At 41.1% G+C, this 15,596-nt stretch overlaps 1 protein-coding gene across 10 annotated transcripts in view; it reads right to left on the minus strand.

Moving 5' to 3' along the window:
- Positions 1-15,596, minus strand: part of LOC111252892 (uncharacterized) — a 343,362-nt gene that overhangs the window by 253,173 nt on the left and 74,593 nt on the right. The window contains exons 1-2 of one of the 10 annotated variants that reach the window (XM_086992573.1): positions 14,988-15,123; positions 13,444-13,685 (exon numbers count right to left, since the gene is read on the minus strand). The exons of 6 other annotated variants lie outside the window; for them this stretch is intronic. In XM_086992573.1, coding sequence (XP_086848699.1) covers positions 13,444-13,557 — 114 coding nt within the window. In that variant the 5' untranslated portion in view covers positions 13,558-13,685; positions 14,988-15,123. Of the gene's footprint in view, positions 1-13,443; positions 13,686-14,500; positions 14,922-14,987; positions 15,124-15,596 lie in introns of those variants that run through there. 3 more of the 10 variants (XM_086992572.1, XM_022811504.2, XM_022811506.2) reach the window with 3 other exon arrangements.

The following is a 15,596-nucleotide window of genomic DNA, read 5'->3' on the forward strand; positions in this document are numbered from 1 at the left end:
TTTTGAGTTGCGTTAGTTTATTGGCAGGTAGCGCGCATGATTGTACCAAATACAAACAGCCCGCTACACCCAGAGCTATTCTCTAGTTTACTCAAGAAGAAGCCACTTGTCTTTACTCACAGCTGCACTTATCCTATCTGCGCTATGCCCCCACTTCTTACCCGCCCTGTTCACCAGCCTTCGACTGACTCGTTCGGTTCGTTGGGTAACAACCCGTCGAGTTTAACCCTACGACCAGCCGACTCGACCTGACCTACGCCGCTTACACGCCGGGATCCCGCAATGGTCCCGCCGATAGTATTCCGCTCTACGGTACGTACGGCGTCTAAGGGCAGTTGCTATTGTGGCTATTTTTGCTGTTGCTGCCTCGCAACTTACTCGATGATGCCGAGATCCTTGGAGACCACCACTAACATCCGTCGATCAGGCGGCTAACCGCTTCCCACTGATCACCCACCGCCTAACCAGATAAGCTATGCCTGGATTGATTGGACTGGATCTCTGAGCAACTCGAAACAAAATGGCGTACTTCTCCGTTCTATCTGCTGTGAGCTTAATCAACGGCACTACGACTGCTCCACGTGGCCACACGGAGTAAGAACTCACACACATATGTACGCACTGCTCACACGGACAATACTGATCCGTCGGTCTAATCGGACGGCCCAGGTCGGTCAGCGAGATCTGGCCAGCGACCACGCCTACTACGTAGTTAGTTTCGTGACTCCTCCCGAAGCCTCAAGGCGTCTAACTCGAATCACTTCGTCCTCGGCCATTGTAGTAGCGGTGGTCTTATTTTTCCGTTTCCGCCAAACTTCCTCCATGCTTGTGGCGCAATACTGACAGTATTAACACAATTCCTTTATTTGATATTGCTCTAGTAGCATATGTACAGGAGAAAAATTGCCGTCCTAAGAACATCTAGGTGCACATTGACAAAGGAAAAGCCTGACAGAAAATCTCAATGCACCCTATAGTGATATGGTACATACAAACAGATAAATATGCCTATGTCGAATAGTGTGACGTTCAACGGATTCATCATACATGAATGGAGCCGAATGCCATCACACAGCATTATCAAACACGCTAAAACTTGCCTGTTAACCTATAGGGTCCTATTATCTAACTGGCTGTTGCAAGTTCAAAACTAGAGAAGGCGTTAAAGAATAAGAGGTCTATACAAATATTCCGTTGATTTTTCAAAAATGGCCAAAAAAACGATTTTTTTTGTCTTCCTTTATTTGTTGTCCTTGTTTGCGTATCTCTACGTTTTTCCCTTCATCATTCCAACAATGTTTAAAATGAATACAAACAAAAATCGTTAATAAGTGCCACATTGTTCTTAGAACAAAAATAACTCTTTAACTAAATAATAACTATTACACTTAGCCAGCCAGCCAGCCACTAACCCAGTGTAAATTCCAGAAAAGATACATTCTTAAAGGTCACTTTAACCTAAACCTATACCTAGCTACAGTCAACTTACTACCTCTCTGTCGAATTGCGATACAAGCATTACGTTTATTAAACTTGATGTACAGTTCATCGAGTAAGCTAGGCCTAATAAAAATGAAGCTTATGAAGGAAATTACTTCATGTTACTACATTATGATGTTAGTGCGGCTTGTTATTCTTGTATCGGAATAGAAGTTCGACGCTGAGCGATACGATTACTAACAGCCTTGGAATTTTTTGGCTCATCATCAACAAATTGAGATTACTTTTACTACTATTTTTATTACTTTCATTATTATTAAAGGACTCACAGGCGAAAACTAGAAGTTTCGTGTATATTTTTTGACCATTCATAGATACGAGGCTAAAATGTTAATTGATTCACCAGTCTTGAGTTAAGGTTAATAAACGCCCCTCTACAACCTCCCAAAGGAACTCACAAATAGAACGAAGGCGCAATTTTTGTATAGTGCTACAAAGGTCTAGAAATGGGAAAGTCTGATGGGGCCAACATAAGACGGAATAGGGACGGTGGCTCGAAAAGATGAACGCTTCATGAAAAGAGACATTTTCTATTGATGTATTAACAGCAGGAGCTATCCATATCGTCACACTAAGTCCTATTATGTTTATACAATATCGATCGGCACGACAGGGTTTCTATTCACGGCGTCCTTCGTTTTTTGAGATTGTAGATTGTGCTTCATGAATGAATGAATGAATGGCGGAAATACAAATATTGCAAACCTGTAGTTCTATTCAGTAGACGGCTTAATTACAATTTGCACGTATTTCGGATATCAGACCGACACCATGCATTACGTACGTGCATTGAAACACGTCATAACATGGACCCTTCTTGATTGACCCTTGGAACTAAGTGTGAACAGCCGAAATCATGTACTATACATAGCTTACCGAACATTACAGTCTATGGATAATTTAGTAAATGGTCGTTTGCGAAATTCGAAAATCAAATGTGAAGCCCTGAAGCACAAATGAACGACGCCTATGGGGCTAGCCGTGACATTCTGTCAACTTATTCGGACGTGCGCTATTATTAGACGGGATTCTGTAGCTGAATCCAAACCTGGTCGTTCGTAAAGGGTTGCCTTGAACGTGAGTCAGTGCGGTACAAAACGAACTGCAGCAGCAATGCCGTGGGGGCAAAACTGTGACCATACTTTGCCCATTGCTATGTGTTCTACTACGGTATTCTGCTACTATTGATCGTACGTGATAAAGTTGGCAACATCGCAGGACCCTGGAAAATTGCCTATTAGCCAGATATGACCATTGTAACCAACTCCAATGCGAGCCAAGTAAGTATCGAAAACGGTGACAATACTGGCGCACGAAGCTAATGCTAGATGCATAGCCACTTTTACATCTTTGACATGCAGATGAGTCCAGCTGCCCATGGCCTGTTGGGAGCTCACTGACCGCGGATGTCTATACACGGGATTTTGAAAAGATCCCGCCTTAAAAACCTATGGGAAGTTACAATCGACGGCCAAATTTTTGGCAGGCATCATCAATATATATGTATATATACATATTTTTTTTGTTGCTGACCCAAAGCTACATTATTTCGCTTCCGCTTCGTCGTTTGATTGAACCCTTTCCGCGAGGTTTCGAAACTGTTCGTACACATTGATCTGTTTCTGAGCGGCAAAAGTCTCACGAGCGAAGACTGGGCGCCCCTTAGCCGACGATGGTGTCAAAGGCCGCTTTCGCCCCAGCAGTTCCCCCGTATTTACAGTTGGCGTGGCCCGATACAGTCAATTTAATTGAACTGCTGGGATTCGCCTAGATGGCTTGTAGCACGCAACAAATAGAAATGGAAACGCTGATATCCAGCTTATTGAAAAACAAATTGTTTACGCAGCAGAAATTCTTAAAGACTGTTTAGAAAACGAAGTTGCATTTTGGTATGACCTTTAGAACTGTACATTTCAAGACTGAAAGGTAACTTCTTAGAGAAATGCAGTGGGATCAGGGTTTGTTTGCTAACCTATTAGGTCTAACTAAGTTCTTATAATGTCCAGGATTGAAATTCATTACTCTATCCAAATATATAGAAAAGCAACGCAAACTTGGTCCACTCTCGTTAAGTAGTTGCTTTTTTGCAAGACGTCTGCGAGCTAACGGGTTCCTCGCCACCCTTGACGTTTCTTATTCACAGTCATCAAGGCGATATTGTAAAGCACAAAAACAAATGAACTATGACAAAGGTCATATGACATAGTTTCCGTTAAACGAATGGACTGATCAAACTAAAATTCCACTTAATTTAATTAATCCGAGTAATGATAGGCATAGATTTATTTATCTATACCTGCTACTTTTCACTTTACTAAGGTAGGATTTTAGCAAAATACATGTTCCAGGTTTTTACGACCAGTGCAACCTTTGTTAAGCATTACTTCATATGGCTGGCTCCCAGCACGAAGCAGGACATGTTTAAATTCCACCGCAAACTCAGGCCATGATGCTAGGATTGATTGTGGAAGAGGTGCCCAGCCGCTGAATACTTTATACAGTGGCAAGTTGTACACATTGTGACATTATTTGGTGACAGAAGGACGAGGTAGTCATTCGTTGTACAAAAATATACCTTTAAGAATATATATATTTTTAGGAGAGAATCTACTTATTATATAGGTACGGTTTATAAGAACTGTCAACCTATATTGTTCTATTTATAGCGAAAGCCTCACTCCGGGCGTTAGGGTTCAGTATACTGTATTTCAATGAGATTGTAAGTAAATATAAGAAAACAGATGGTAAAGTGTTCGTTGGAAAGCAATTGTTGAATCTTATAATTTGGGAAAGTGAACAGTTACTATTACCATGATTCTAGGCCTCTCAAACACCCATCAAGTTTAAGTTATCGGCCGGCTTACACATTAACGCTTTATTGCAAAATTGCAACAAATTGACAACAAATTTGAGTTTATCGAGGTTCATCAGAAATGTTTTTCGGTGCCCTCTTTCTCGACGGATGAATAAAGAGCTAGATTAGTTCTACTGAAAATCAGCAATATCTCTCCAAAGCTGGAAATTCTTTCTTGACATGGCAGTCAGGTCCTGTATTGATAGGACACAGCAATCAGGAATGTCAAAGCAAGGGCAGCGTTGGGTAATAGGCTATACTCGCAAAAATTGATTTTCCATTCTTATTCAAGTTATTACTCTGTCTGAGAGGGCTGGAGGCTTAAATCAAGCTCGCAGAAATCACGAAACGTAAGACATAGCCAGCTAGCCATCTAGTCTACTTCTTGTCTACGAAACATTCGATTATGAGGAACGATTGGGAGAACCCTTAACCAAGAAATAATACGAAGCTGACGATGTCAACGGTACTTTCTACTAATAAGATACCTTGATCCGGCATACAGGTAACTTTTGAATGGGTAAAATCGTTTTGATTGTTGGCTGATTTCCTGCAATATACCGTTCTTCCCTCGTAAATCGCTGCTAATTAATTGTATTATTATTTACTTCAGCCAACACTTCTACAGAACCCAAAATCACTATTAACGTGCTCCATATGACCAACTTTTAAGGCAGTTTGAAGGTGGTTTGAGCCCTGTCTACGTTATAACTTTTGTGATATATATATAAGCGTATGCAAATCTGGGATCAAGCTCTATTCCTAGTTGAACATTTTAGTGTTTCTCCTGAGTTCTATATTCTATTGTAAAGCATGATTACTAAATTGAGTTCCGCTACGTCTAGCCAAAAAGTTATAGCTGTAAATATTACTAGTGAAGATGTCGATAAGAGGTTGTCACGGCGTGAGAGACGTCGCAAGTTCTTCGTGAAGGATGAATGCAATCGGTCGATTGCTCTTGGACGTGAACAATTCACGTCGCTGAAGGACCACGACCGCTGAAGATTTGTCATCGTTGAGTGGGAATATAAACTCATATGTGAAGGAAGCACCAGCACATCCAACAGTCACAAACATAAGTTCTAAGTAGTTTTGCACTCCCTTACGAATCAATACGTTTATATGGAAAACTGTGAAATTCACAAGTGTTTACTAAGTTTATCTGGGACCTCCTAATAAATCAGGGATATGAGCCAACTGGTCAGACACATATTTTCAGAACGGCACTTTGTGTTTGGTCTTTGAATAGATACATCAAATAGGAGCTAAATCGAGAGTAGGTCGGCCACGATCCTTTTACACGCACGCCTTTCTTAATGACGATTTCTCAAATGGTGTTAGACGTAGACATAGTGTAACACAACGACTTATGATATTGTCCGAGATTTCACCGAGATTCAGCCGATAGCTTTCACAAGCCTCCAGCGCCTATCATTATATATCACTGAGTTCTTCCTTTTGTGAAATTTCTTTCTTTCTTTCTTTCAATTAACTTCCACAATAGATAATGTTAATTAAAGCATATTGGTTCGAAGCGGGGCATCCACTCTCAGGCGAGGTTTCAGTGTACTGTCAAAAGCTCTCCAAAATCACCGGATCCATCAAAAATGACACGCACAATCATTCAAACGTAACGTCTGTTCATTCTAATTGCAGTACGACACTGTGACACCAATGCACTAGAAGCTCTGCACACTGATCAAGCCAATATAGATGTCAAATCTGATACAGAGACGAAATGATATACTTTACTCTCTCTAAATAACTGAAATGTTCCATTGTTAAATAATATCGTTCAGTGTTGCGGTTTTAGATTCCTAGGAAGTATCTAATTTCCTGCAAGTAGATTCACTGATGCGAACAGCGTTTTTTTTTTTTGTTTTTTATTTTTTTACAATTTTGCAAAATAAAATGTACATGTAAGGGTTACGATTTGATATCATACATTATAGTATAACGCTAGCAAACTGACATTCGTTTTGTACCACCTATGTATGCACTGGTAATATGCAACAATAGATTTCTCACAGCTTTTTCACGGCACACCCTCCATCTTCTTTTTCTATGACCGGTGACTAGGTAAATTTGAACGAAAATACATAACTCATTCACCGTTCGGCCGGATTGCGTTGTGGCAAACCTTTTCACAGGTCGACTCACCGATACGCCTCACCGACCTTTCCCTGCTTCCGGCTGGAAATGGGGATTTGATCTAAAGAAACGTCTAGGCTCAACATGTGCTTTTAAAATACACTAAGATTGAGAGACTGACGCTATATTGAACCGTAAGATCAGCAGCGTACGTTGGTAACAGAATTGAATCGTCTTTAGAAGCTGGAGTCGGCAACGGAGATATTCTCTAATCCAAAATAGACAGCCGGATAACGTTAATTGGTCTCTTTTTATTAAGTACGTTGGTTTTTTTTTAGCCTCTACGAATATGCAGTCTTAGCTTACAAATAAACAATCGCGAAAGGACACCATGGCTAGTATATAAAATGGCACACAATGTTGATCTTAGGTATACAGTTGTTTACGACCTTTGAATATCTTTATTATTAAGGCTGAAATATCGAAAGTCGACTAATTTTGTTTGTATATTCTTTGAGTTCCGTTTCTTTTTAGATCAGTCCAACGCCTTTAAACTTTGCTTGCCCCACTCAGATTTTCGCGCCACTTTTCGAACCCACTTGTTTATGCGAACCACTAGATTAGGCAATAGGCTTTAAACGTCACTGTAGAAATAAATGGTTTCCAGCCAAGTTGCACCGTTAAGTATAGACTATACGAGAAGTCTGAGAAAGTAAATGTTTCGGGTTTTACGTGCGGTACAAAGTACTCCATCAGACGGCTAGCTGCCAGCACAAAACGAAGCATGTCTACGCCCGAACTCGACGTCGGAACGACGATGCCGGACGTAAGGCTCGACACGTTTAGGACTCGGCGAACATAAGCATAGGATGGCCCATGAAGACTTCTATCTAAAGTGGTAAACGAGTATAACCTTGGTAAAATGTCGACATTAAAGCCAGTCTTTGTCGCCTTTGGCTCTCCTACCGCGGACAGCGTTAGTGGTCTAGCTAATATTTAGAGTCCTTATTATTTCCTTATTAATGAGACGCGGGGTAGAGGGTCTCTTGTAAAAATCGTAAACCGATTTGTCAAGAGTTACGTTCACGCCATACTGTGCCCAGACGGACACGTGATATTGGCTTGGGAGCTTAACTGAAATTCAGCATCTGAAGTACAAGTATACCTTTGCAAACATTTTCTTGTAGACTAGTTTATTTATAACCTATTATTTAAACATTTGCTTATTATTTAGACTTAAATTAGAATTTAAGGATTATGTCGTTCTACATTAAACAGTACTGTTTTTGCCGTGAATTGGAATTCGAATTTATTACATGAGATGTGAGCACAGATATAATAACGTATGAACAAACATATCATTGTTTTTTGCTGTTAGAAACAATATGAAATTCCATAAAGTCGTCAGTCAGTTAAACGAAGCTCGAGTTAATTTTACCCTTACTTAGCTGTAAGAGTCGATCCCTTAGCGCTCGAAGCTTTCACTGAACGTTGGCATTTACCGAAACCAAATATCCATATCTATACCGTCTATACTGATATATTATAATGAGTATTTTAATACAAATCATTCGATAAGGTAGGTATTATATTGCCACCTTTTCAGAGAATCATGATAACATGCACGAAAGTCATGCCTGAATAAACAATACGTAAGCGGTCTAGATTTCTATCGATTACGCGATTGCTTCTGAGCGGCTCATTTTTGCAGACAAACCACTTCTGCTATTGTTGAAACCGACCGCTCCTTTGCAATCAACCTATACAGCCGTATATCAAATAAAACTACTGGTCATCTGATGCTGTACATGCCTTATAAGTACTAAGATCAACGGGTACGTTGATGTATTTGTATACTTAGTAAGAAAACGATGACCAATAATGCTTTCTGTCAGTCTCCATCATTACTACTCCAAGCATTTCAACTTACCGTATTCTATAGTCCAGGATACCCATAGCCACCTGGTAGTCTGCATTATGTGTGTGTGTGTGTGTGTGTGTGTGGGCGTGAAGCAAAAAAATGAAGCCTGACAATTTAGCTCTACTTCGTTTACAATGCATTTGAAACCTATTATATTGCAATTGAACGAGGTATACATTTCGTTCTGATTTCATGTAATGACTATTACTCTGATCTGTCCCACACAAATCTACCCACTTTTATCGGTAACTACCTGTACGTTTCCATTCTGTTTCTGTAATGCAAACAGCGTATATGAGGACAGCAGTAAGGTTGGCCGGGAAGCGTGACGATGACATGCTCAAATGCCGCGCATGGACGAAGCCTTTCCTTGTTTGCCGTGCAGTTCTAGTAGGACTAATGACAAGCCTCTCTCCATCGAAATCGGGATGACCGGCAGGACAACAATTGCGGCTGACAACGGACACTCGTTCCCTGCGAGTAGTAGAAGTGTAGAATATTTAAAGGGTGAGAGGGCTCAAAGAACTGAGTTTGTACCCGTCCTTGCGAAGTAGAGCCCGACTGAGGTGATTAGCAACACATATATGCTCAGCAAGAATCGAGCCCTGTTTCCCCTTTAGATTCGCTTTTGGGCGGGGAATCCGCCGTGTATCATAACCTGCTACCTGATCGGCAATACCTTTTCGATCCTGAGGCAGGAGCGAAGCGTTCCTCCGAACGGTTTGCTTTGGATTGCCGAGATCGTGCCTCTTAAATCGGTACCACATCTATATTATGACTCTTCATATACTAGCAGTATACGTTTCGTTCACGTGACATAAATCGAAATTTGCAACACTCGCATAACCAACGAGCATCTAGAAAGTTCGAGAGAAGCCGGATTGATTGTCATAATCCCGATAACCACCAATACGCCCGATACTTGACACTAGCTCGAGAGAGTAGGAGTCTATGGTATGCGTAGACATGCGGAGGTCTTGACCAACGAAACGAGCTGTTTGTCTATTGATAAAACTTCTCTTAAACACACACTGAAAAACAAATGTTCAAGAGATAGGGGCAATCCTGATATATTGCATGCACGCAGTTGATTTCAGTGACGCAGTTATTATCCGAACGCAATGCACTTGATTTAGCATACTAGTTGGAACCGTCAACTATTGAACCTTATGAAAACATTTACAAAAACGAGAGAGTTCACACCATAATTGTCTGTCGCAACGTGCTCTCTGTTAACGTGCACTGTAGGATGCGCATATCAGTCGCTATAAATCTGATTGGTCGATAATCAAATACAAATCGATAAACAGCTACATAAACGAGGTAAGGGACCTTAAGGTACTGTTGTGTCTGTGGGCACCACTCCGCCATCGTAATAATTACCTGGCCGATAAGCTAGCCAAGCTACCAAGATATTATTACGCAGTGCAGATGGCGGCTTAAGGACAATGTGATAGCCATAAAAATATCGAGTAAACATCAAAGCATCACGCAGCTTCGCCTCTAGCTATTTACAGCCGTTATCATACGGGTGGCATAGAAAAAAAATTGATGATTTCTTGATAACTACTGGACCAACGAGGTATTGAAGATTTCTTTGTTTAATATGCGTGTGCTTCTTTTTCCCAATCGTTTTCAGTATTAGGAGCACAAGCTTCATTCTAATTGTCGTTGTTTTTATTGCGTTGTTCCCTAAACCGTTTCCGCTTCGCGTTATTTTTCAAGCCTAAAAAAGAAGACAAAGCGCAGGATAAATACGAGAATTACAGTCACATAGCTGTTAAGCTTTGATTCAAAAAACGGGTTACGGCACAGATGAGTCCGTGCATTATCGCGGTAAATAGTCTACAAGATCTGAAGCGCTCGAACGTGCTTCGGCGTAGAGTATTGCAAAATCTTTTTTTATAACACTTTTAGTAACTTTTTAGTAATACTTCTTAGCGCGTTTCTCCACTGCGACTGCCCGTTAGAAGCACAATACAAAGCACGACATAGAATTTGGACTTCAGCACAAGCTGATAAACTGAGTTGTCAAGAGATACCAAATGAAGCTTTTTAGCAGAGTTTGGCTCTATCCTACGGTGGATAGAATCCATAATCAAACCATTAGGTTTCTGTCTAACTAATGTTAGATACTGTGTAATGCTAAGCTACGCATACTCAGGACACTTATTCTGTTTACGGCATAATTTCTATAGCTAAAAAATGTATTTATATATTAGATTAGAAGGTAATGATCCTTCTTTTAAAATGGTAGCACCGAACGTATTCGAAGAACTGAGTGAAACGCATGGTTTAAATTGAAGGTATCACTTTTGAGCTTAAGAGAGTCTCTTTTGGGTCGTACTTCGGACTATCTGTACGATCCACCTCGTATACGCCATATCTATTTCCGCGTTACAGCTTTTTAGCCCTGGTGAACGACAAAAAAAGTCACATAATTACATCCGTATTTACGTTATGTAAATAGTATTTCCATCGATTTTGGGTAGCATACTCTAGTTTCCCGCTTTTTCGACCTACGCGGATGCCTGCTTGGCAAGGATAATTCCAGTGCAAGCTCATTGTCAAACTAAACTACACAAACTATAAAGGTTACAGAATGCAATGTCAAAAAAAAGCAGCTTTTTCGAAACGAGCTTTGTTTCAGTGCAGTCGAAATGAACCTAGTTAAGGACGATTATCAGTGTCGATTGGTCAACGGTCAATTAGAACTGCTCCAGACCCGAGTTAGGCATAGATTTGGACGTGAAGTTCATCTCCATCCTCGACCACTTGGTTCCTGTTTGCATAAGGCTCTTCTAGATTCCACTTCATAAGTTGCCCTCGATACTTCTCCAACATGAAAATGTCGGAGGATGTCGTTTGCGATTATAGTTACATTACTACCTAAGAATTCAGCAACGGATGCTGACGGCAGTAGTGATCGTCGCAACAAATATTGGCGAAGTAGCACAGGTCTATCTTGCTCAGCAGGGAAGTCAAGTTTTCCACGATTTCGTGTGGCCCCTACTCAACACTTCCAGCCCTCATCGTAGATTGTTTAGTAGGCATGACTATTAATCCTTGTTTCCATGTTCCCCACATACTACTACATGTTAAAAGAAATTCTGATTGTTATCGTTTGATGTTAATATGAAATTTCTAAAACGCGGTAGGAAAAAAGCTTTTTCTTATGTTTATGGTCGCAAGCACTAAATACATCTAGCATACATGGACTTACTTACCTTACGTTCGACTGGAAAAGCTATTTGGACCTATTGTAGTGTACTGTTTGGTTTCACGATCGCGACAGGGTAGACCATAAATGATGTTATCATACCGTATGCAACCGGAACCGTCAAACAATGTGCTCGTTTCTCTGGGGTTGCAGCCCGACTCAGCAAAACCTGTCTCATATATTCGATTTTCCCAGCCTTCTGTGAGAAGGTGGCCTAATTGTCGTAGCTTTAACCTTTTTAAAGTTGTATGAGACGCGGAATGTCCCTTAAACCTGCGTTGAGAGGAGAAGAATCTCAAACCCACAGTTACAATTTGTAAGCTTGTCCGATAGCAGTTGCACTCTCAGGTGCCTTCTTTGACGAAGCCCGTGCGACCTTCACTCAGCATATAAGGTACAAAGACACGGCTGAGGGGCGCCTTGCCAACCACCTGATCTCTAAGTTTCGAGTTTTATATCCGGTATCGCCGTTAGAAATTCCATCAGACGCCCGGCTTCCTGCACGAAACGAGGTCTGTCTTTACCCAGGTTCGAACTTAAACCACAACGTACCCGTAAGATTGGCAGGCAAATACGCTACCCACGAATGATCTGTCAGCTATCAGCTCCGTTATGAGTGAAAGTTTTGTATGTGGATTTCAACATCTGCTTGACTACATTTCATAGAACACGTTTACTGCGGACAGTTTCTGTGCTCTACTTAACGAATTTCAATACTGACAAAGCTATGGCTAATTTTGATACGACGATAATCACGATTTATACATATATTTCAATACGATTGCCATCACGTATTGTGCACGAAGCGTAAACCATTTCTGAAAGTTGTAAATTAAAAATTTCACGTGCAGCTCTCAAAAGCATGCAGCTTCGACGCAAGATGAAGAAACTCTCTCTCTCTCTCTCTTCCGAAGATTTTTTTGAGTGTATACGGGGCATAGATTTGGTATTTTGTGTAAGTTTTTCTTCTCACTTACGCCTTCCATATTATTCCATATTGCAGTAACCGATTCTTCGATTGTATTGAATTTCTATTTCCATGAAACCGAGGCGTTATCAGATAAAACATCTTCAGCCATCATATTTAGTGTATGATGGGGCGTATATGCATACTCTGTCAAGCTTCTTGGCATGAAAAGGTGTCAGACGCAGACTGTCACCAGTGTGGGCCAGATGGGCACAATTTAAGCTTTCGTTTTGCGAATCGGAGAGAGTCTCAAGGTTTACAGGTGAAGACCGAATTGTAAATAGTTCTCGTCTCGAACTAAGTAGCTTGGCTAAGTCCTCAAAGCAGGAATCTGTACAAGGACTTCAGGCTGAGTTGCTCATTCTCCTATTTTTTCCCGATGGCTCGATATCTACGCAATATAAATACACACAGACGGATCCATTTATCGATTACATAATGCGTGAAACATATAAACATAATGTATTAGCGCGTTGCCTGTAACAGTGCGCTGAAACGCTCTACTTAGTATCGTTTTCGTCGGAGGTTCGGTACAAACGAACGGCACACAAAATTGTACTGACCTTTTGAACCGAACGGATTCACGTTTATCCCGTTTAGTACTAAGCGTACGAGTCGCATGCTGTAAATACGAAATGCTTTCAAAGTATATCGACAAGGGCGTATGGGCTTATAAACAAATGACAAATTTAATACCTATTAAGTGTCCATCGACAATCTGCATTAAATAATAACTAGCCAGTAGAAATATTCCAAGTCTTTTTGAAGAACTACTATCTCATGAGTGCCGCTTTATCTCGTTTCTTCGTAATAGCTTCAAGTTTTTGAAAGCAATATCTTTTTAACAAAAAAATTCACCATATAACTAACGAAGTGTGAGTTTGACTTACAGGGCGTATCTCAAAAAGAAGAAAGCTTGCTCTGTTCAACATATTAATGGAAAATTGTAGTTGTAGACGTCCCTCCGTTTCGTGTAGTTGGAGTGATGGCTGTTTATGCCTCATCGTACAAGGTTAACATCCTTTTCCTTTTGAATTTGTTTCCGCATTGAGCGTTCGAGAGTTGGCGACCATTGTTTGTTAGAGGCATAGCAGAATTGTTCAGATGGGACGGCCGAGGTGTATAGTGACGCCTGTGAGGTAACGCATGTACAATGCAGAAACTTCGATTTTTTTTTACATACGTAACGGTTCATGTTTGTGTTTGAGCAACGCAATGGATAAGCTACGCGTTATTATTATATATATATATATATAGTTTATCAAGTGCTACTGTGATAATAGTTCATTGAATGTGCCAAAAATGAATTGTTAGATGTATTAGAAAGATTCGATGTTCAACGATCTACAAATGTTAAACAATGCCGGTCATCTGGGACGAAGGGACCCGTAACAAATTCAATCATTTGCGTCGACGCATCTATTGAGTGGGTCTGGAGATGTACAGTACAACCAGCGGCGTCTGCATACAATTTTGCCGGTATACAAAGTCACGTTAAAGGCCACAAACGAGCAACGACAAGAATTGAGGACCATCAGCTCTATGTCGTTGATTCTTAGCACTTAAAATGCCGACGCCGTCGCTGCACCATGTAACATTGAGCCGTTTTGCCTTTCAGGCCCTTATTTATTAATAGTTTGGCGATTATATATTACGGGCTGACGGTTACGTATTTCAGCTTAGACAGAAAATGCAACTCGTTCGTATTGAGATCCTCCCGGTTACCTGATCTAGCCATATCAAAGCTGACTCCTCTAAGTATCTGACGAAACGCTATAATTTAGATATACGATTGAAAATATGATTACGAAAGACGTATTACAGACAATTTGTTTCCTTTTTTTTTCTGTTGTGTGGAATTTGTTTCGTCAGCAATATCAAAGCGTGTGATGGCATCTTTGTTACAACAACCTACTACCGTTTGATTGTCACAGATTTTCAACTCACGCTGTAGATCGTCAATGCCTCAGTATCACATAGCCGTCTCACTCGATCCCTTTCACACAAACATATCTGGTAGCCACTTCAGTAATTTCAACCACCCCAGAATATTTTCCCACATCTAATATAAGCAAGATGGCGTTAGCATAACCATTCTTCTATTAATGTTTAAGTCACTGTTAGTCGTCCTACACGTAGAAGGCCCTATCAACACGAACGCACATTAGCCTACTTAAATGAAATACGCGCCTGCAACAAAATCTCCTATGTTCCTTTTCTCCGCACAACTTGTCAGCCAGAATCTCAACTTAACGACGCAAAAAACACAGCATCAAATAGTAGTCAAATAATCCGTACTAAACTGACGGTAAGCGCGATATTTGTAATCCTCTAGGGCGCCTTTCATTTGTGCGTCGCGATGACGGTGAAGAAAAGGAGAAGGAGGACGGCAATGCTAATTATGTTATGTCGTCTTGATTTGTTTACAGTTTACCGGAAGTTCTAGCCGTTGCTTTTTGCGTCTGCGTATAGCAAATTAGCGGCCTCGTACAACAATCGTTACTACACGATCAAGTAACAAAGGACAGCAACTTCCACCAGCGTGCGAGTTTTTTTTTGTAGCCCAGCACCAAGGAACCAGCTCGCTTAGCGGTAAACATGCTGGCTCCCTCGATGGACGCCGTCGACTATCGACTGAACGGCGTTTAGCCAGACGGCGCTGGTCCGCTGCTGATGCTGTTCACGCGGACGTCGCTATCTGCGCCACTGTGCGGATCGTTGGTGTTTTTTTTACTTACAAGGGCGTTATTTCTTTTTCACTTGTGTTTACTGGAGGTGTAACAGGCGCGCGGTCAAGAATCGCGTGTTCTTGAAACGTATATCAACATGGTGAATTGGATCGTATCCCCGTTAGCGCATCAACGTCGCATCGAGCTACCATATGACGTCTTGAATTCATTCGGGTAGCGGCAACGGCAGCGTCGTAGCATAGCGTATGATAACGATCATACGTTAACATCGCATAGGCGCTGCCGCCTCGTTGTAATCCAATGTTAAGTAATGACGGGCGGACACAGCAGGCCACATAGAACTAACTGCGTAA

The sequence above is a fragment of the Varroa destructor genome, unplaced genomic scaffold, assembly GCF_002443255.2.
Source record: "Varroa destructor unplaced genomic scaffold, Vdes_3.0 BEIS01000006.1, whole genome shotgun sequence".
Classification (NCBI taxonomy): Eukaryota; Metazoa; Arthropoda; class Arachnida; order Mesostigmata; family Varroidae; genus Varroa; species Varroa destructor.